The sequence below is a fragment of the Rhipicephalus microplus genome, chromosome 5, assembly GCF_043290135.1.
Source record: "Rhipicephalus microplus isolate Deutch F79 chromosome 5, USDA_Rmic, whole genome shotgun sequence".
NCBI lineage: Eukaryota > Metazoa > Arthropoda > Arachnida > Ixodida > Ixodidae > Rhipicephalus > Rhipicephalus microplus.
The window spans coordinates 176,721,339-176,744,316 of NC_134704.1; the positions used below are offsets into that span (position 1 = coordinate 176,721,339).

Sequence of the window (22,978 nt, forward strand, 5' to 3'; positions counted from 1 at the left end):
ACGTTCGTACTTGAATTTTAGAAGACGAAATAGCATATAACAGCCCTTGGGCCTTACTTCAAAAAACAAGTCACTGAGTACCATAATAAAGTAACCGTCAATATCTGGAGACAAAATTTATTGACTCAATGCATAAATCTTTCTTTTCACTTCATGATACATCACCGTAACACACAGATTTAATCGAAGTGGCTTCATCATAAAGCCGCCTTCCGCTCTTCATCCTAGTTGGTAGCTTATACAGTTTACCGTTTCAAAAAACCACATTCTCAATGTGCTAAATCAAGAGCCTTGCTGTCAATCTTGTCTACTGGAGACAAGCACAGCCTTGACGGTACCTAATAAGGAATACAACGCATTACCTGAATTTTTTTGGCGTTTTGTCCGTGACGGGTGTGCAGGAATACCAGACAACCAGAACAATATAAATTTCGAACTTCTGTATACGTCGGGGCAGTTTTTTTTAAATTATCTACGGGAGAAGAGTATTACACAAACGATACACCGCCCCATCGAGGCATTTTGCTTGTTAATGTACCTTAAAAATCAATGGCCTTAAAGCAGTCTCTGTCATTCTCTGTGCCTTCCTTCGAATTATATCAACAAAGGGTAGAAGAAAACAGAAGCTCCAGCACCCTGACCTAATAACGCAATAAAGAATAATGTAACTACTAACAATCGTAGAAATTTATGAGTAAACGTAAGCAGGTGACTCTCGAATGAGGCCTAAGCTAAAATAAACCGGCAAGTTTCTCAAAACACGCTATTAGCACGCATTCTCTCAGCGCTAAAGTGAAAGCACTGCTAAGCAACCGCATTCACTTATAGTGTATCAGCTAGACCTCACGCGTTGATGATTTTTCAGAAGTAAGAATATATGATTGGTATCAGGTTACAAATAGAAGCACGTTAATGCGAGGGCAACGCATTTGACTGCATGCGGGCGCGTTTAATAACAACGTGATGTTGTCAGCCTAGAAAAGAAAATGGTCCTAAATCAATGCACGAAGGCAACACACAGTCACAGAGACAAGCACTGCTGTCAGATTTCGCGTCTTTTAGAGAGAAGGTTGGTGTGAATGTCCGGTTAAAGACGTAGCTGTCCTGAAGAGTTCGGGGCCGTCACTCAGCCATGCTGTACACGCTTGTGGCGCCTCCCCCAGCTGGTGCTGCCGCTGCCCTTGCCGCTATTTCGTCCCTACGTCTCAGAAACGCAACGTACGAGAAGAGGCTGCACAGGACTTGACTCTGTAAAAGCGAAAAAAAATAGAAATCAAAACAAAACGAACACTTTTTTCAACGTACCCCGATGGCGTCCCTGCAGTTCCTAAAAGAAAGCAATATTTATTTGATGCTGGACTAGTATCGAATGGTCCCATTCGAGTACGTTCGCTGCACTTGTCGCTGGGGGTGCATACTCTGGCCGCGGTGGAGGGGTGAGGGGGCGGGGTGAGGTGGTGGAGGTGACAGTTTTAAAGGTAGGGACCTGAGCGTGCAAACCAAGCTGTGTGACACAACGCCATTTAAAAACGCAGTAAAGCTAAGAAATACACAGTGGCCATTAGTTGTACTAAGTGTGTGTGGTAATGATTCTGTTACAATGGAAAAAAAGTAAAGAGAAGGCAACTTGACGTCGGCAGCGACCAAAGTTTCTTGTCTGCCAGCGGCAAAAAAGGTACCTTTTTCGCCACTTTTGCGTATTGAAAACTATGTCGAGGTTCCTTAAAACAGTACATTTGACGCCGCCTTTTCCTTCATTGGCTTCGCAGCCTGTTGACTTTCGATGACGTTGTGTCACACAAAGCAATGCAGCCCTTCCACCTATTCTCTTTTATTTCAATCAAACTGTGTAACTTATTGCTACTGCATAGAAAAATATTTGAAATTCAGGGAGGAGGGTGGGGAAGGGCAGCTTTTCTTCTTGGGTCCCCTTTAGAACGACCATCATCACATCTTTTAAGGGTGTTTCAGAGTACGTGTCCACCAAGGATGAATAAACTTGCAGGACGCTTAAGCCTCGCCTTTAAATGTGGAAAGCGAGAGCGCGTTTATGGGCCCTTGCACATCGACTTGTCGTTCGCTTGTGGTGCTTCACTTTTAAACTATACCGTGCCATGAGGTGGAAAAAGGCTGCAGCTCCACAAAATGAATGCTGATGATTATACGAAGCAGTGTGCATCAAATCCTGAATTGTGACCTTCTGTTTTGTTCTAGCTAGGTCGTCATCATAAATACAGCTAGGTCACAAATCTCCCCGTCCTCTCCGGTGTTCCCCAGGGAACTGTACTTGGCCCCCTGCTTTTCCTTATTTACATCAACGACCTTCCACACTGTATTACTAACAACATACGATTGTCCGCCGACGATCGCGTTATTTACACAACAATCGCTAGTCATGAAGATCAAATAGCTTTACAAGCAGACCTAACAGCCGTTCAAAATTGGTGCCACAAGTGGCAGATGAGTTTAAACATTTCTAAATGTAGATCAGTGCCTTTTCATAGACGTACTAATCCGTTAATGTACAACTATGCTCTACATAACAGTGTTCTACAACCGACTAGCTCGTATGAATACCTTGGAATACATATCTCAAGTGACCTACCATGGACCCTCCACATCAATAACGTCAATTCAACAGCTTGTAGATCTTTAGGTTATATCCAAAGAACCCTGAAGTTTGCTCTCGGCCACTTAAAACTATTAGCTTTCACCACAATAATACGCCCCAAATTGGAGTATACCGCAGAAATTTGGGACCCACACCAGCACTATCTCATCGAAAACATAGAAGCCATCCAAAACCGCGCTGCCAGATTCGCCTTTTCCGATTACTCATCGTTCACCTGTATAACAGACTTAAAGAAACGTGCCGCATTCATTCCTCTTAGTCAACGACGAAAAACTGCGCGGCTCGTATTATTCCACAAATTCTATCACGGATCCCCATCCAGCTTTTATGTCACCCAACGCCCCTATTTCTCTGCTCGTTGTTGCAACACTATGCAAGTACATTACTCTCGTCCCGAAACTACCACATTTGCTGAATATTTGTTCATTCGGACAGCTAAGGAATGGAATGCCCTGCTGGATACTATTGTTAGCATACAGGATGCTGAAGCCTTTAAAAATTTTCTGTCAACCATCACTGAACCGTAATATTTTTTTTCCGGGTGACTTACCATGCTAATTCTTGTGTAGTGGTTTCTAGTGTCATCTGCCTAGTAAAGCGTGTATGTATATTTTGTGTACTTGGCAATGTTTTGTACCTTATAAGTATTATTTTTTGTCACGGCAAGATGTTTTTAACTAGAGTCCACAAACAAATGTACCTGTTACCTCCCCCTCTTCTCTTTTTTTCTGTTTTGTTTGTTTCTGCCACTTCTGCTATGTCCTAAAATTTGTTTTTTTGTTTTGTTGCACATCCAACTTTGTAATGTAATGTCCCTTCTGTTAGGGACCCTTGAGGAAAATAAAATAATTAAATAAATAAATAAATAAATAAATAAATAAACAGAGTTTTACGTTGTCCTTGTTAACTCCTTGCTTTGTCATATGCCTTGCTTGGTTGTGGAATCTCAGCGTTTGTACGTTGTTGTCCTTTTATTTTGCTTGTTTTTTTTTTACTATATGTGTGCTATGTACGCTCTGAAGAAGGTATTGTGCCCAAATATATCGCAGCTGATCTTCGATAAAAGACTTTAACGAGCCTTGTCAACAACCGTTTTCGTGCGATTCGAATGTGCTTCACCCCTAAATTATGTTTGCCCGTAACACTGACATGTTACGTTCTGAATAGTTCTGACATGTTTACAGGAGTCATATATGCAGTATATTTATCAATGGCGTGAGTACCCGTGACATTATTTGGTATCTTTCCCTACCACTACGTCAAGCGCTTTGGGAGAAGTGACAAACATTTAAAAATATGAACGGGAAGGAATGGGCTACGCTAAAGGTTTTTAGGATAAAGTGGACATCAAGAGATGTTACTCCAGTTTGAGTCATGTAGCTGCTACATAGTAGACTAAACAGCAATTTCGCACATGTTTGCAGCACTGCTGCAAAGAGCTACGAAATTTGTATTTTGCATAATCTTTGCAGCACTTCTGCAAAAATGACGAGAAATTGATAGTACTGCTTCAAGTAACTGGAAGCATTTTAGAATAGCTCGAAAGAGCCACTGTTACGCGTGCTGTCATTTGTTTTTTTTTTTACGGCAAGGCTGAGGCATGTTTCGAGAAACGAAGGCAGGCTATAGCCGCTCAGAAGGCGATAAGCATGGGGCCCAATTACGCTATCGCGTTTTACTATTCAAGGCGAAGTACTTCAAGCGTCCTCCAAGTTTTACTATTAAGGTGAAAGCGTTACATAACACATCGAACTACCAAACGTGACCACCGGCGTAGGCGACGGCGTCAACAAAAACGATGCGTACGATATATTAGCATCAATATGAAGTCACATATTAGTATTATGTCACATGGTGACATAGTGGCACGAAATCATAGCACGTGGAAGGTGTGCCAATAACGGAGCCAGTGCAATACCTTGTGATGTTCACAATCCTGAAGCCAGTGCTACACTACGTTACCTTTCGAAACGGTGAGGCAAGGATCAATACGCTCAGCAAAGGTTGAACAGTTTCGCTTCACCACCTTGGCCTTTACAGGCTCACGAATTCTACTACCATTTATTCTTTTATCTGAAACTGAACCGAAACATAAAACAAAGCCACAAGTGCGTCATCAGTCCACAAGCACAAAGAATAGGCAAATTTCTGTACTACCCATCATTCCCATGGGGGCTGAATGGTCGCAATGCCAGCGTTTCCTCCATTTAATTTTAGAAAAATTCATGGCATTAGGCTCACTTCTCTTTTTTCCGCATAAATATGCCCAGTAGGGGCGGCTCTGGGCTGGAGCCTTAAACTTACCTTAGCCATTGGGCCGCAGTCATGCAATTCAGTCCAGCAAGAGCCGGGCAATGAAGCAAATACAAGAAGGTGGCCGGTGGGTGTGGTGATATGCACCTTCCCATATCTCAAAAACAAGAAATATCTGGGGAATACTTGGTGTCAGTATTCTAATAGCACGACGATAGTGTTATCCAAAGTGACTTGAAATATGGACACCAGTAGCAAAATATAATTTTTGTTTCACGGTTATTTTCTAAACAAGCGAACACATGGGATGCCTCACGGAGACAATTACTTAAACCAGACAGGCCTGTGTAGCTCACCAACATACTCATCTAGAAGGCTTTTAAGATTTTGAGGCAAAAATAGCCACGTGCGAGCAGCAACCGAGAGCACGTGCGGTCTGCGTTATTGAAACCCCTCCTCTACAATATGCAAAATAGAGCATAGAGCGTTTGCAGCATTGATTCGCGGTTTTTATTAGGAAAGGACAAGTCATCCTAACTTGTCCTTTGCCCCGCCGCGGTGGTCAAGTGGCTAAGGTAGTCAGCTGCCAACCCGCAGGTCGCGGGATCGAGTCCCGGCCGCGGCAGCTGCATTCTCTATGGAGACGAAAATGCTGTATGTCCGTTGATCGATTGATTTGTGGGGTTTAACGTCCCAAAACCACCATATGATTATGAGAGACGCCGTAGTGGAGGGCTCCAGAAATTTTGACCACCTGGGGTTCTTTAACGTGCACCCAAATCTGAGTACACGGGCCTACAACATTTCCGCCTCCATCGGAAATGCAGCCCCCGCAGCCGGGAATCGAACCCGCGACCTGCGGGTCAGCAGCCGAGCACCTTAGCCACTAGACCACCGCGGCGGGGCATGCTCTATGTCCGTGTCCTCCTATTCAGGTGCACGTTAAAGAACCCCAGGTGGTCTAAATCTTTTGAGCCCTTCCCTACGGTGTCTCTCATATTCATATGGTGGTTGTGGGAGAAGAAACGCCACATATCAATTGATTAACTTGCCCCTTTTATTAGCCAGTAGGGAGTTCAGCCCTGAAATGTCATACTCCGATAACGTTCATACAGTCACTTTGTTGTATTCGCCTAATCCATTCAACAACTCTTGACCTGCTGCTTGCGCTATTTACAATATCTGGCTTTTAGACCAATGTATAAGCGTTTTTCACGTAGACCAATTGAGCGCCAACGTTGTATCAACACGTGTTTTGGAATATATTCATACAAGCTGCCTGATGAAGAGCCCGGGTTATCTGATACCACTTAGTACACTACATGTAATCATTATCAGCTTGTTTTCGCAGACAAGTGATGCCTAAGAAACAGCAAGTATGGGAGCCTACGTCAGCAGTTGATGTCGTTAGGACGACGGTTACTTCGTCGCAACAGGGCAAACAAACACTTGTTCTTTGAAGATGCCGCCGGATAATTTTGTATAACACGCAACACATGGTCTTTATTACCATGGTGCAATAGCGTTCTCGTCATAACTATAGACATGATGAGGACACTATGGCTTTATTCTATAAGGTTCATTAAAGAAGCTCCAATATTACCTTTATGATCAGTCGCAAGATCACCCAGGTAAAATGGAGAAACTGTTTCGCCGTCTGCAAGACAATCAAAGAAGCTGCGTTATCGAAACTGTCCGTTACTCAGCCTGCTACGTGCCCCCTCCCAACAGTGTTCCAAACGTGCCACGTATTGAGACCTTAACTCTTCATCGAAAAAACCCCTGTACTAGACGCTACCAAAGCATCAAAATTGCTGACAGCAAGTATTCATAAGCGCCTGAAAATGACCTGTTATAGTATCCACCTTATCGCAATCACATGACGTGCCAACGTATGTTGCGAGTGTCAATTTGCACTCAATACGTAATTCACTCTGATAGCTGCAATCAAAATTCTCTCGATTACAAAAGGTCTTCACGAACAATAGAAGCACGTATCGCATTCGTACGAACATGTTTCGCAGTAGAAGAGCTAGATATGTGTACTAGATATGTGTTACTAATGATATATGCGCAGAAGACGCAACCCTGCCGCGCGCTCTCATTCTTGTTCTCCGTATATATATTTAGTAGCTTTACGCTTAAAACAATCAAACCTAACTTAAGCACAGAGCCATACGGATGGCAAATGTGTGGCCACACTGTAAGAGTGCGCATAAGCACGCCTTTGTAGCTCACAAAAGAGAAGTCCTGTTGAAACATTCAGTTCACTGTGTGCGTATGTAAGACAGAGTGCACTTACCGTCGGAGGTGGCTCCCGTAATCCAACAGATCTCGTTTCCGTCTGTTAAGAAATAGAAAACAATCACTTTCCTCACTGCGGCTATCTACTTTGCTTTAGACGCATTTTTTTGTGAGAAATTGGCACTAGTTTGTGTCTCGTTTAAGCGTACAGCTATGCATCGGAGAAGACCACGCAGTGATCGAGCCTTGGAAAAAAGCACGATATGCGTCATGTCAAGAGACAAGAATAAATCGAAACGGTTCGGGCAACAAACGCTTGTTGAAGGCATCTCATTGGAACATCGAGGAGCTCGCTGTCCTACGGGGGGCGAAGCAAAGTTAATGATGTTGATCTTGAATAAAACTTCATTGAGGCCCAGTTGGTACATATCTCTGAACTGCGTCTCTGAATCTCTGAATAGCGTTCATGCGTGTGTCGTTTTTTTTCTCTGTGGGGTTCGTTCTGTGCCTGCGCCGTTAATTTTTATTGAGTGATGATAAGGATGCTGGTGATGACGCAGTATAGAAACAGGAACCACTTACTTAGCGTATGTCAAACTTTGTGGTGTCTCTGTGTGCGAGATAAACCTGAACCAGGATCGTAAATTATTTACTAACCTGCGCACGAAGCTGGGTCACGAGACCTCGATTAAAATTTTCATCACCACAGAAACCAAGCTAACAGCAACTCAAGTACATGTCGACCAAAAGCTTTTTATTTTGCTTTTTATTTTTAGTGACCCAGCTTGTTCAGTATGCTTAAAATCATCTTAACGAAGCATAAGTTTACGAAGCCCGCGTAAAACGCATCTGATTCGTTAGGCAAAATATTGATGAGCTAAAATATATTGTCGAAAAAAGAGTATGAGCCCTTAAAATTTTCTTCATCTTTTTTCTTTCTTTCGTTCGCATTTGGCAGCCTAAGCATGATACGTGCAGGCTAGATAAAAATGTTGGTGCCACTACGTTATAGCCCCTGCAGACTATGAGAACAGTACCCGCTTGACCTTGATATGCTCCAATTTTTTACTTCGCTGCATCTAATCAGCTGTACTTATTATTTATTACTTACTTTACTTCGCCTCTACAAAAAATATTTGGGCCATATTAGATGAAATATGCCTATTTTTCAAAGTTATACGAGCTGCGTTCTCTTAAAGTCTACTATGCACAAGAAAAAAAGTTTGCGGTAAGTTCTCTGTAATTTTAGCTACTCATCAAAATGCCTTCATTGGCCTAAATGACGCGTCTGAGTTCACATATGTTGTGTCACTTGAAACAAGTCGTATCCTGCCTCCCACAATTGTGACTCTTGCGCCAGTATATATACAGTGCTACGAGTACACGTTAAGAAACTGAACCATAATAATTCACTCCCATATTCTCGGTATACCATGGTCATTCACTATGGTGTCTACTTCATGCATTGTTACCTTATAAGAAATAAAGCAGTCAATAGAATTTTTTTATGTTTCCAGAGGCTTCTGTGTAAGCAATCCCAAACCTCTAATGCACTGTCTGGCGAGCCCCGCACTGGATGTCTAACATTTTCTATTGTTTTGGATTCTTTTTATTATTTTTAGCGTGCAACGCGAATGGTAGAAATTATTCAGCTAACACGACCGCCAATGGTAAGCCTGCAATTCTCGGTATGACATTTGTAAATGGCGTGAGGTGACCTACCGCTGATCCTATTACTCCACAACTGACGACGGTTCTGCGCGCTATCACTGCATAGCATGTACCACTTGTAGTTTGAGTTTTCATTTTTCGAGAAAAGCTCGACCAAATAAACAGTTGATTTTTTTCCCTGTCTTGCTGCACTTGCTGCACTTGTTTTTAGCGTATTAATCACGCGATGAGATACGCGTATCGACATAGCTGTTATGGGGCAGGGAAATACTTTCTCCTAAAGGGATACTGAACATAATTTTTGCCACCGAAATTTTCAGCCTAATTGAAATATTTACAGCTAAAATCGGTGACACCACATTCACTTCACGTAAAAGTAGCTTAAAATAATGAATTGAATGTGCTTTCCACTAATTAGTACCTCTAGCTGCTATGCCGTGAACTGAAGGAAGTGACGTTTAACGTCTCCGGAAATAGGCACAGCCACCATGCCAGTCGTCGCCCATGTCATTATCTCACCCTGCTCCCACTACACTTCCTAGAGTCAGTACGAGCGGCACCAGCAGTTGACAGTTATTGCAGGAAGAACACCTCACAGCGCTATTTTGGGAGGGAAATAAGTTTGAGATGTAAAGGAAAGGTGGAAGAAGGGAAGTAGCCGAACAACTAAGAGTGCGCCCTGCCTTCGGCACGGCGACACCTGACGTCACGGCCGTCAATTCGCAACTGGTAGAGCACTGACGCGCTTAGAAAAATACAGACAAGTTTTCGAAATGCGTTAAATTAAATCTGTTTGTCGAAATAACCGTATCTTTTGAGCGCAATTCAAGTTTTTTTCATCCTTTCGTTTTATTTTTTCGCAGTATCTTTTTACACTATTTTTCTACAAATGTTTATTTCAAAAACTACAGTGATCGTCTTGCTTACTCTAAAACACGCTGAAAGGAATCCGTACTCTGTGCATCACCTTGCCGTTCGTTAAGATTGCAAGATGAGAACGTATTTTCTTTGAGAAAAACTTGTATATATATAAATGCTATACATGATCACCCGGCGGACTTACCTTTGTATGGGTTCCTCCTTTCTGAAAGGTATATGTATAAGCAAAACTTTAAAACACCCAGAACTAGACATGCATGGATTATCGCAACTTTCAACAAATGAATGGTGCCACAGGTCGTAAGGCACTCACAAAGAAAACTAGTGGGTGGTACATGTGCTGTTGTTTTCGCAATTACTTCTAACGAAGGTCCGAGAAATTCACAGCATATCCACAGAATGAATAATAATGAGTGAGGCGCAGCATCCGTCCGTCCATCCGTCTGTATGTCTGTCTGTTCGTCCACTCCTATCACACTAAAGCACGCATCTGACCATGTCAAAAGAAGAATGAATGGAGAATTCTCCCCACTCATCATTAGTCAATGCGTGGGTACACTGTGATTTTTCATTATAACAGTGCCATATATCATCTTTTCTCATCAACTGTACGAAAACCACAGATGCCACCTAATATTAGTTTCAAGGTCATATACACACAACGCTATCTAGTGAGCAACTCTTAAAACTACCTGGAAGTGGCTGCTACAGTATACTACTACAAAGAAGGGAGAGACCCACATCCTGAGAAGCTTTGCCCCTAAACGTGAACTGAGTTTCTAGCCCTTTTAGCACTGGTGATGTCAATTCACGCCATCGCATATTATTTTGCCTAAAAAACAAGGCAACGAAACTGCCTGTTCATACGAGAGTACTTATTTAAAGATCCCGGCTGCGATTGACCGTAACTCTGCGGCATTTTTGCGTGGCTGGAGGCCAAAGTCAATAAAACACCCGACTGAAGTCGTGTGTCACGCCGAGGCGGAGACGTTGAGCAATGTAAACGCCGTTTTAGGAGCGAAGTCCCGAAGTTGTCGCAAAGATGCGCGCACTTCCGAATCGTTCAGATTTTGTCCAGTGTAGTGAGTAGTAGAAAATAAGCCACTTTTCTCACTTCACAACCACTGAATTTCTATGATCTAATTTGGCGAAACGTCTATAAATACATAAATCATTGTGCAAATGGCCAAATTATATTTTCCAGTCTTTCAAGTTTTTAACATTTACACAATTTATAGTTTTTAACAACACACAAAGTATCTCAAAGCCAAAGCAATGATTCCAGGGCTGAAAGGGCTAGACAATGTGGTGCCATTCGTAAAACACCATGACGTCAGAAAATGGAAGAGTAATTGCGCGCAGTTGTCAGTTCCAAGTGCTTAACAAGCACTGGTCTCAACTTTTCAATATACTTTCACGCCCTTCTGGGGAACCGTTTTTTAGCTGTGGTAGAAGAGGCACCCGTCCTGTTGACGTTGGTTTTCACACCTACAAGGTTAAGATGCGAGTAATGTTTCACTGAAGGTCGGGGTGTCAGAGTGAAACCCACCATTACTTTCTGATGCACTGATTGCAAAATAATAGGAGCCGCTGCAAGGGCTACCTGCTGTTGCATCCTGGGTACTCAGTCTATTTATCGTAGAAGGACGAACAGGACACACCACAAACACAGAGTGCAGACTGACAACTATTTAATTTCCAGATGTTTTCTTCTCATATATGCACAAACGAAGGCCTCGCAAAGAAACCTAAGGCAAGATAAAAAGCAAGGATTCGCATGGGCATACGCACGTGAAGTCTAGTTGTTTTTTATGAAGGGAATTTAGGAACTTGTTTTTATGAAGTGAAGAAGAATTGTTGGATGGTGCGCTGATGCATTCTTCGCCCTGTGCTTATGTCATCATATAAGATGCGGTTATGACTCGTTCCATGCCGTCAAGAACCAGCGACAAGGTTGTGGTTTTCTCAAAATTGGAGCTGCGATTGACATTGCGATATATGTGATGCGAAACAAAGGACAAGCCACCGTCCCCATCGCGAAGCCCATCATCCCCTCTCCTTCATTTGAACACTATCTGCTCTTATCCTAATGATGATAGTGCCACTCGCCGTCTTTCATACAATTCGCAACATCTTTCGCGCCCCAACAGTGATGACTGACGACGCATATATAACACTAATAAACGCAGTTTGTAAGTGCGCACTCTTTGTTCCTTAGTTGTTGTATCAGGTACAAGTCAATTCATGTAGGTCAATCAGGCTTTTCACCTGTGTCTGATCTTCCAGGAGTGATTGTGAATGCGCTCCTCATGATGAATTTGGGATGTCGATGGCTAGTTTCCGTTCGCACGAACAGCAATGATGCCGACTCTTCCACGAAGTTCTTCTGTAGCTTGTTTTGAACAGTTTCCCTAAGTTCTTTGGCCTGGTTTCGTTTATCCCTGAAGCACCCTCTTTGTTTTCTCTCATCGCCTTCTGTGGCACATTTTTCTCAACATTGACGTCCGCAGATTTCTAGAAGAGGAAAACGTATGAGCAGTACAAAGTGCTTGCTTCTCTGTCTTCTTTGTGTTTACTCTTGCTTTATAAAGTCACCTTTATTTTCTTCCGTCGGGCACTCGTACGCATGACAGCGAGGACGTTATAACATTCCAGTCGGTCAACGTTGGCTAGAACGCATTCCTATTACCTCGTAGAGGACCTTTTGAATCTACAAAAACTTACTTGTTTTTGGTCATAGAAATTTCTACCCCCGCGAACGCCGGAATCGTTGCAGATGTCTTGACATAACGTTCGAGAGTACTGCACGTTGACGGAAATTCCGAAGTCACGAAATGTGTCTGAATGTGTCTTTAGACTTTGAGGCGGCTTTCCGGTGTTGATTTTCGGTACCGCATTCTGTGTAGTAGTAGACATGGTGGTCTGTTTGCTTCCAGAATGTTCCTCAATTTCCCGCGAAGTCAACTTGTTTTGCTTTTGTGCGCCCATATTGATGTTCAAGAAGCATTGGCTGAAAGCTGGTACTATAGACGAAGAAAGTATTTTCATTTCTACTTCCGTCTTAATCTGTTGCCTTACGGTCGCCAAACAATTCTGCCGTGTCTTTAGTGCGTCAGCGATCTTATATTCAGTTCTGACCTTCGCTAGAATAATATGGCACTCATAAACTTCCACCTCTCCCATCTCAGCTTCCAAATTATCGGCGTCATGAATCCTATACTTATTTGTCAATGCGCTTGAGTTAATCATACTGCTCAATCGAAACTTGATGAATACTCCGTAACTTACAGATTGGTGGGTGATCCGATTGCCGAAGACGTTAGATGTCTGCGATTACTTGCGTGACAGCCTTGCGTACTGTTACGAAGGCGAGACGCCAACACGGTCCCGAAGGCGCCAATGCTCCGAAACTAGCCGCCAAGGACACCAGCCGTTTGGTAGAATGTGTTTCTCAGCTCGCGACTGCTTCTGCGCAGAGCTGATAGACGAGCGAACAAGACGACGTTGAGTTAATGTAAGGTTTATGTACAGCATAGAAATACTGGCGTTACAAATTCGGCACTGGGGCCGACAGCTTAGGAACTCGAAGAGCCGAGATATCTTCTCTTATAGGCTTTTTATAGGCACCGGGTGGATCTTTGTGTCACCATCGTTCAACCAGAAGCGCCGCTGATCGTGATGTCAGAATCCTCCAATGAGGACCCGCAGCTCGGCTGCGTCATGATTATCCAATCCGGAGCCGCTGCGCTGGGTTGCACCCAAGGACGAGTGATGTTGCCACGCATTGCGTAAGACTCGCCAGACTAGAAGGCGTCGATTGCTTCATCGAGCACGTGGGCTGAGCAAGCTCGCTGTGCGTTGCGAAAGAAGGACCGGCGCCGCCGCTGGATGACGTCGTTGATTTGATCACGTCAGGCGGGCTCAATCGCTGACCTTCGCACAGATTGCCTTTACAGAGGCATTCACGTTCGGTGTGGACTCCCAGGCATAACAGCACTCCCGCCACCAGACAATGCGCCGGAAAGACGAGCTGCTTCCTCGTGGCTTCGATGTCGCGCACGCTCGTTCGCCAGGTTACTCCAGGTTTGCCTCCAGGGCCATAGGGAGAATGTAGCTCTAGGCTCAGTTCCGTGAACACGTCCCATTCTTGAGGACGGATCCCAGCTCCACTGGCTTGTCGCCACAACTTGTCGGCCAGCTTCGCTCGTCTCTTCTGACGATCTCTGGTCTCAGCACTTGTCGATGGTTCTGCAACTTGTCAAGAACGGTTCGACAACAAACAACACACGACACAAGCAACTGCCTTCGGTTACCCGACAGAACACCATACAAAGTATAGTACAACGTATACCTAGCTACGTGTCTATCGAAATTGAATTTCGTTTCCTCTACATCAAGAGGCACATTTGGGACACAAGACTCTTAAAATGAGAACTGAAATTTTTACACGTACAACAACGTAATGAAATACACAGTTTCATAAACACATATAACATAAATAACACAAATTTCCCAATAACATAAATTTGGCCCCCTGAGATCACTCTGGACGAGAGTGCTCAGCTAAGGCCGTGATTAGGACAAAATTTTGCCCCGTCTCGGCAGCGAGAGACCAAAAGGGGGAGAAGGTACTCGCTAAAACGCACGGCTCGATGCGTCTGCATTGGCGTTTAGCTTTTCTTTTTTTATTGTAGCGAACGACAAAGTTGTGCTGTTGGAGTATCATGTTCCACCTCAGTAACCAGCTACTTTTAGGCAACGATACCTATGCAGTACCAAGAGCTGCTCATACTTGCGGCCTTGCACAGTTGTGTAGCTCCGATACAGGGGCCCTGCTTTCTCAAAAAAGAAACATTTTTTTTCTTTTTTCCAATGTTTACGCTTTCCATTAGCGCTTTAAGCGAGAGTTCCTCACGTTGATCACGAATGGGCGTTTCTCGATCAACCCTCGACAGTTCACTCCAACATTCCGCTACAGGCGAGAGCGTTGCACCCCTATCGCTCTGAATCCATGGCGCCATGTCGTCTTCTCTGCCGACAGAGACCACGCCACTCGCTTCGGCGATGGGCCACTCGAGTGACTGCTTAAATGAATCGCACGGAAAAATTTCTACCTGAGGTTCCGTCGACTCGCCGCAAAGGTCCCCCAGATCAGCAGTTTTGCAGGTGGTGTTTCACCACATTGAACAAGATCAAGTCCCTGCGAAAGCTTCCGCGTTTGCGATCGCGTGTGGGCCATGTACGCTAAGCTGGAGAAGAACGATTTACCCTGCTCTTTGAGGAGCTGCTTAGAGTTATTGGGAAAAAATGTAAGGAAAACGATAGGGAAGCGCGGCAGACACAGCCGCTTCGGTGCAAAGCTTACCGAACGGGCCTTCAATGACAGCCGTAGTGATTGGTAACAAAGCACTCTGCTCCTCGTGGACTTGCCTGATCCACGCGCATTCTCCTTTAAGGTCGTCCGGAAAGACAAACAAAGGATGAACAACGTCCATGGTTCCCGTTGAGTCTCGTGCTCGACACGTTTTTCTATTCACACTAATTTCTTGGAGATACGGCTTCAACAACCACGTGTTCTTTTCCGATTCTCGGATTGTGGCGAAAGCAAACTTTTGCTTACAGTTTATCATGATGTGCCCTTCCTTTTTGCAATTGTATCAGATTAGCGGCTTCCGTGATTCAAACGCGATGTGGTATCAGTGTGTTGTTTAGGAACCTCACTCAATTTCTCTGCTTCCGTTTGCTTTTCTGCAACAGAGTCCTTCGTAACAGACGGGTCCTTCCTGAAATTACGGAGTGGAGTGGGCTTCCATTGATCAGGTTTATATGAAAAGCCCTCTTTTCTTTCATTCTTTTCAATGCGCACTGACCTGCAATGCAATTTTCGGCTAGTATAATACTCCTCAACTAACTCTGCTGCCTTTTTTTAGTTGTACTTCACCAAGTTTGTCCCGCCGCCAAAGCTTGACATCCTCCTCGATGCAGTGGTAGAATCGCTCCAATCTAATGCATTCTACCACTTTATCGCGATTGTCGTGAACACCTTCGCCCTTGAGCCAATCAATTGAATCGGCTTTAAGACGAAACGCGAAGTCAACGTGTGACTCAATCCCCTTTTTAGCATACCGGAACCTTTGCCAGAGAGCCTCGGGTGACAAATGACAACGTCTCAAAAGCACTTCCTTAACTTCGTCATAATTCTCAAACGCTTCCCTCGACAAGCACATTATCACGTCGGACACTTTGCCGGGAAGAAAAGCTAACAGGTTCTGCGCCCAAAGATACCTTTCCAAGGCATTTCACTCACAGACGTGTTCAAACTTAACGAGATACTTCGCCATGTCCTCGCCTACTACGAACTGTGGCAGTTAGTCGCGAATTCTCTGACCGCTGACCTGAACTGTCGCAGAAGCTACGCTAGGCGCCTGCGAATACTGTAGGATTGCCCATTCTATTCGGTTCAACTCGAGGCGCTCCTGTCTCCCGGCCGTCTCACGCTCGCGACGTTCGCGCCATTCAGTTTCTTCATGTTCGCGAACTTCTATTTCTCGCCTTTCAGCCTCCTCGCAGCATGCTTTGATATCCGCCAAGCCTCATCAACTTCCTCAGCCGACACTCCTTCATCCTTCATGATCTCCAGGATCGCTTGCTTTCGTTTCGCACGGCCCAAAGTAAGGCCAAGTTCCTCACAAATTTCGATAAGTTCCTTCACTTTAAGGTTCTCCATCGTTCACACTAGCCTCTTGCTGTTTGCCGCTGTTAAGAATCTACTTGCCGTACCCACTATAAGTCTACTAGTAATACGTGCGAGCAGTTTTTACACTGCCGTGTTTGCAACCTCCACATTAACTTTGGTTTCTAAGCGCTTTGACTTGGCTTGAAACGATCAAAGCTCACTCACTAGTGCTACACACAGACCTTCTCTAAACTACTATAACCTGTGCTAGAATAGTCTGGTGAACTGGGGGAAAACGTCAGCCGCTCGCCACATTGATTTCGCTGATGCCAGCCGATCCCGCAGCTGCCATCCACTGTTAGAAAGGCACACCGCCATCGCGGCTACTTAGGGGGCCACGAAACTCGCCTCTTACACTGGCCGCGCCGACAGCGAAATGGCTCGAAGCAACGAGATGTCTTCTCTCGCACGCATACGTCAGCTTTTTTTATAGGCACGGGGTGGATCTTTGCGTCACCAACGTCCAACCAGAAGCGCTGCTGGCTGGGATGTCAGAATTTTCCTGTTGAGTCGCCGTGGCCTACTGGCCACGGCCCGAAAGGAACGCTTGTTGACACTGTTTGCGAAGGCAGACAAAGAATGACGTTTTTTAACTGCAGTTGGGCGTTAATATAAGATAGTGGTAAGGGGAAAGGGAGAATGGAACAGAGCAAAGAAACTTCACGCATGCGCAGTGGACAGCCAGTCTGTGACACCGCAGCCGATACAACACTTCTTCCTCCTAAAAGTGAAAACGATCAAATGGCTTCCGTGTACGTGTTGAGCGTCGTAGTACTTGAGCTAAGTCCCTTGCGACTTCTGATTCGGTGGACTGACAGGCCGGAACCAATTCGGGAGCATGATGATCTGCGACAAAAGTCGGAGTACCCGACCGTTCTCGCAGACTTGCATCAGGGTGCGGCACCGCTTCTTCTGGGCTGACTGGCGGCTCGTCCGTGCGCACGTGTTCCACCGAGACCGGTGATTGCACTTCTGTAGGCTGCAGGTGGACTTGATTGACATGCCGTCGGACAATTATTCCAGGCCTTTCTACGGAGACAATTCGCGTCCCAGATGTAGCTATCACCTGTCCTGGTATCCATTTACTTCCGGTACCGCAGTTGCGCACGTGCACACGGCTGTTTACAGGGGGCACGCGTTCCTGGCTTGCACATTTGGCTCCCCTACCGGACTTTGGGAAACAGGTATCCAGGCGCGACCTGATTTGATAGCCTAGAAGCATCTCTGATGGCTACTTCCCGCTTTTGTTAGGCGTTCTTCTGTAGCTCAACAACAGTCGCATCAATCTGTGCTCCAATTTTCCTCCCTTCATCTTTCGAAGGCCGTCTTTCACCATTCTTACGGCTCGTTAAGCAGCCAGTCGCATAAGATTGTGGGAGCAAAGGGGCTGTCCTGATGTGCGATATGTTGTTTTGCTGGACGAACGTTGCAAATTCACGGCTAGTGAATTGCGTCCCGTTGTCGCAAACAGTCGTTCCGAGCACGCCAAACCGGCTGAATATGTCCCGTAAACAGTTGATTGTAGCAGTCGTGGTGGCTTGTTTGAGAGGGATTGCTTCTATCCACTTTGTATGGAAATCAGTTATCACCAGAACCATCATGCCTTCTATTGGTCCGGAAAAATCCACGTGAATGCGTGTCCACTTCTCCAGCGTTTGTGGCCAGCTTGCTGGTGGTGCGATTGGCGGCTTGGGTAAAGTATCGATGTAGTTCTTGCATGGCGCTGACAGTCTCTCGATTTCTCCGTCCAGGCCCGGCCACCAAAACAATGATCGCGCGATAGACTTCATCGCTGACGACCCTTGGTGATTTTCAAGCAGGAGCTCCAGTAAACGTTTCGGTGCCCCAGCGGGTACAACAACTTGGTGGCCCCAATAAACTAACTCGTGCGCCAAGGACAGCTCCAGCCAGCTGTTAAAAAAAGTCGCCATGTCCAGCTCTATGCTCTTAGATGTTCTGGGCCAACCATGCAGTACGTAATGCTCGATGTGTGCGAGCGTCGAGTCGCGGTCTGTCAGGTGTTGTAGTTCGCGCGTCGTTACTGTGCCTTCATCAAGGCTTTCCAAACAGAAGACATACTCTTGTGGTTTGACAGCGCGACAGGAAACCGGTAGTGGAAGCCTGCTGAGGGCGTCCGAATTCAGCAACTGCCTTCCGTGAGAGTACTGAAGCTTGTAGCGATAACCACTGAAATAAAGTGCCCAGCGTTGGATGCGGGACGCTGCCATAACAGGCGTTAAGCGGTCGGCTCTGAGCAGTCCCACGAGTGGTTTGTGGTCCGTAACTAGCGTGAATTCACGGCCGAAGAGGTAGTCCCGGAACTTCGCGACGCCAAACACGAGTGCCAGCGCCTCACGCTCTAGTTGCGAGTAATTTCGTTCGGCTTTCGTAAGAGTCCTTGAATGAAATTCGATTGGTCAATGAGCGCTGCCTTCTGTGTGGAACAACACTGCACCAATGCCATGCTGTGATGCGTCGCATTACAATTTCAGTTCTTTCAACGGATCAAAGTGAGCAAGACCTTCTGCGTCCTTCAGACATTGTTTGGCCTTGACGAACGCCGTCTCCTGTGGATGCTTCTACTCCCACCGTGCGTTTTTTTCTAGCAAGTGATACAATGGCGATAACGATGTTGACATATTTGGTAAGAATCTGGAACAGAATGTCAACATGCCGACAAATGAACGCAACTCGCTCACATCGCAAGAACTCGGTGCCTTCACGATAGCTTCCACGTTCCTTTCGGTGGGGTGCAAGCCGTGTCTATCTATCCGATGTCCCAGATAAGCTACGGACGGTTGGCTGAAACTGCATTTGTCATACTTCAGCTTTACGCCGTGTTCCCGGAAGCGATGCAACACTGCTTTCAGCCGAGCTCCGTTGTCTGCCACCTTTTCAGACACAACATGTCGTCCAAGTATGCTAGCACTCCAGGAAGACCGGCCAGCATGGTATCCATTTCCCTCTGAATTATGGCCGGAGCCGAGGAAATACCGAACGGCAGCCTGCTGTAACAGAAGAGTCTCAGATGCGTGTTAATCATGCACTGCTTGCGTGCACCTTGGTCTAATGGCACGTGGTTGTGGGCATCTTTCAGGTCTAGCGTACTGAACAATTCCCCACCGCCTAATGACGCAAACAAGTCCTGGATCACTGGAAGGGGATATTGCTCCGTTTCACACGCTTGTTTCAACGTGGCTTTAAAATCCCTGCAAATACGAACTGTGCCGTCCTTCTTAAGCACGGGCACTAAGGGACTCGCCCAGTCCCAATGTTTCACGGGTGATATAAAGCCCAGAGACACCAGCCATTCCAACTCCTTCACCACTTTGTCACGGAGGGCATACGGAAGTGATCTCGCTTTTCAAAACTTGGGAACAGCACCCTCCTTCAGCATCAAGCTGGCTGGGGGCCCATTGATCAGTCCCAGTTCCTCCGAGAAGACGTCTGGGTATTCAGCGCGATTGTTGTCGTGGCTGATGGCTTGCACTGTGCCTTGTGCCACCTCTTTCTCCACTTGCAGTATCGAAACTCCAGCCTGGTCCAGCACGTTTATGAGGTCTCGTCCGCACAGGCTTGGTCCAACGCAGTCTAGTACTACGAGCTTACTTTCAACCACCACACCTTAGTACGTAACCATCAGTTGAAATTCACCTAGTACTGGTAGTTTTCCTGCGTAGCCCGAAAGTCTAAGCTGTGAAGGTTGCAATTTCGGCCAGTGCTTACAATGTTCTTCGAAATACTTCCGCGCTATGACACACACCGGAGATCCTGTGTCTACCTCCATTGTCAGCTCCACACCAGCCCAGCTGAATGCGCGCCGCATCGGCGGCTCGAGCCTGTTTTTTTTTTTCGTTATGACAGCAACTTCCAGATATGAGCATTCACATAGTAATCTTCCGACGCTGCTTCTTGTACTGCTAATGCTTTTCCATGCAGCTCCGGCGCAGCGCGTCCTGCTTCCCTGCCTCGGTGGCTGGGACACATTATTGCGATATGTCCACGTTGACCACCTTGATAACAACGCGCCTTGATCCAGCTGCAGCTGTAAGCATAGTGTTTAAAACTTCCACATCTTCAGCAATCCCGGCCTCCTGCGTTTTCAGCGCTTTCTCTGAGATTTGTCCGTCGACGTGCCTGCATTTTTAACTGCGGTGTTGCTTCGGCTGAAATGCTTTCCGCATCGTCTTCCGCGGCTTCGGCAGATATTACTATCGCTTCAGCTTCTTCCAGCGTTAGCTCTTTCCGCGCTAGCAGTTGTTCTCGTACCACACTTGAGCGCACACCGCAAACAATGCTGTCCCAGATCATTCTGTCAAGGGAGCTGCCAAAGTTGCATTTGTCTGCAATGCGGCGGATCTCGATGAGAAAAGCGCGAACCGATTCCTTCTCAAGTTGGGAGCGGCTGAAGAACTTGTAGCTCTCCGCAATTTCGCTGTGTTAAGGGTCATACTACTCATTCAAGGTTTCGGTGACTTCGTCATAAGTCATGGAATTTGGCTTCCGGTGAGCTACTCTTCCGGCAAGACTTTGAATGGTCTGCGTGCTCAGTGCACCAACAAGAAGTGCTCTTTTCTTGCTTGACTCAGTATAGCCGTTTGCTTCAAAGTACGCTTCTGCTTTGATCAAGTACGGGTTCCACTTATATGTGTTCTCGTCGAAGGTCGGAAGCACCTGGGAAGCCATGGACGTCGTTGGCACGGCTGCCTTCAAGGTCCGAGCGCCCGGGTCTGCCTTGACTTCGTGGGTTACGATGTGACTCGTCACCACTGTTGAGTCACCGCAGCCTACTAGCCACGGCTCGAAAGGAACGCACGTTGACACGGCTTGCGAAGGCAGGCAAAGAATGACGTTTTTTACCTGCAGTAGGGCGCTAATATAAGATCGTGGTAAGAGCAAAAGGAGAAGAGAACGAGCAAAGAAACTTCAAGCATGCGCAGTGGACAGCCAGTCTGTGACACCGCAGCCGATACAACACCTCCAATGAGGATCCATCGCTGGGTTGCGTCATCATCATCAAATTCGGAGCCGCTGCACTGGGTTAATTACACCCAAGGACGAGTGATGTTGCCACGCATTGCGTAAGACTCGTCAGACTGCAAGGCGCCGATTGCTTCATCGGGCTCGTGGGCTGAGAGAGCTCGCTGTGTGTTGCGTAAAACAGACCGTTGCCGCCGCTTGATGACGTCGTTGAGTTGATCACGTCAGGCGGGCTCGAACGCTGGCCTTGACACAGATTGCCTTTGCAGAGGCATTGACATTCGATGTTGACCCCCAGGCGTAAAAGTACTTGACTCCACCATTTGTATAGGGCCTCCATCATCTGGTTCAGTGCCGGAAACGTGAGAAATCATGGCAGGCCGTGTCGCGAGGTGAAGTCGGAGTCAAATAGGAGTAGTCACAGAAGGTTCGCACAATTAATATCCGTCAGTTGTCGGGCTGTCATTCTTCATGATTTTGAGAATATCGGGCTGTCATCGTGAAGGGCGAGTCAGGATGGAGCCGAAGTAGACGTGAGGGCTCTCGTCTTGCGAGCCTCCAGACAATGACTACACTCACGGGGCTGCACTGTCAAGATGTACGTCGTTGACCTCGATGGACTGCCATGACTTGCAAATACCGCACTGTCGTTGTGAAGGGCGAGTGAGGACGGAGCCGTAGTACACTTGAGGGCTCCCGTCTCACGAACTTCCTGACGATGCCTGCACTCACGTCAGTTCATGGGTGCTTCTAATGGTCTAAGTTGCAGCCGCAGTCGTGCTCCCGAGTATCAGCGGCGATTAGGCCTCGTTCACAATCTTCACCTAACGGGGGCTTCACAAAACCCTCCAGGCTGCAGATGTGGTCGAAGAGTCGTGAAATGCGCTCTGTCTCACCTCTGGAGCCCCTTTCCTCAGGGTTTCACGGCGCCAAATTCATGTACAGATAACGTAGAGCTGGCGTCCCCATCACAAAGCCCGCCATGCCTTCTGCTCTTATCCTAATGATGATAGTGGCACTAGTCATCCTCTACACAATTTGCACGTGATGTAAATTGCCTGGATGTGTGATTATTTGACAATTATTTTGATTCTTTTTTAATCTTGTATTCAAACACCTTTTCTCTCAGTCCGACGTATCTCCTATTGCATCTCAAGAAAATGTTGTAAACTACTTCCTTACTACAATCCACAAACTTTCTAATGTGGTTGGTACTGCAATTCTTACTTTTGATTATTTCCTTACAGCCATTTACCTTTCGGCATATTCCAATAGGTTTTTCCGCACCCAAGGAAACAAGTTCGACTTTCTACGCATTTGCAATCGTTTTTAGCTTGTGTGAAGGGGAGTGGATATACGACTGAACTATGGGTCTCGCTTTGTCGGTAGCCGATTCGTCTTATTTGCTAATTTTTGCCATTTGTTGTCTTTAACAGCTTACCAGACACCGACGCAAACACACAATGAGGAAGTACACTGTCCTTGAGGCATTTCACTTGTATGTTGACACTCTGTGCCATTTTATATGAAGAAGATTCTTCCACAAGTTGCTTTAGACCAAAAAATGCTACCCCTCTCCCTAT

General features: G+C 46.0%; 2 protein-coding genes across 2 annotated transcripts in view; both read right to left on the reverse strand.

Annotated features, from left to right (window-relative positions):
• Window positions 1-1,037: 1,037 nt before the first annotated feature.
• On the reverse strand, window positions 1,038-17,417 carry LOC142817609 (uncharacterized). The gene is made up of 5 exons (XM_075894665.1): window positions 17,232-17,417; window positions 9,864-9,884; window positions 7,188-7,229; window positions 6,489-6,542; window positions 1,038-1,248 (listed from the first exon to the last, which is right to left on the reverse strand). Exons 1-5 carry the CDS (start codon window positions 17,415-17,417, stop codon window positions 1,123-1,125), a joined length of 429 nt encoding a protein of 142 aa, XP_075750780.1. The 3' UTR covers window positions 1,038-1,122.
• A 2,362-nt stretch (window positions 17,418-19,779) lies between these two features.
• The window catches only part of LOC142817610 (uncharacterized), a 95,631-nt gene continuing 92,432 nt past the window's right edge, over window positions 19,780-22,978 (reverse strand). The window contains exons 13-14 of the mRNA XM_075894666.1: window positions 20,690-20,837; window positions 19,780-20,039 (exon numbers count right to left, since the gene is read on the reverse strand). Of these exons, the coding sequence (XP_075750781.1) occupies window positions 19,780-20,039; window positions 20,690-20,837 (408 nt within the window). The remainder of the gene's footprint in view (window positions 20,040-20,689; window positions 20,838-22,978) is intronic.

Bases quoted from the DNA above. Each gene is read 5' to 3' on its own strand.
- LOC142817609 (XM_075894665.1), bottom strand. From the start codon at position 17,417: ATGTCAATCAAGTCCACCTGCAGCCTACAGAAGTGCAATCACCGGTCT. The intron at 9,885-17,231 runs GTCAGTCCACCG...TATACCTTTCAG, and splicing joins TCCCGAATTGGTTCCGGCCT to AAAGGAGGAACCCATACAAA. The intron at 7,230-9,863 runs GTAAGTCCGCCG...ATTTCTTAACAG, and splicing joins AAGGAGGAACCCATACAAAG to ACGGAAACGAGATCTGTTGG.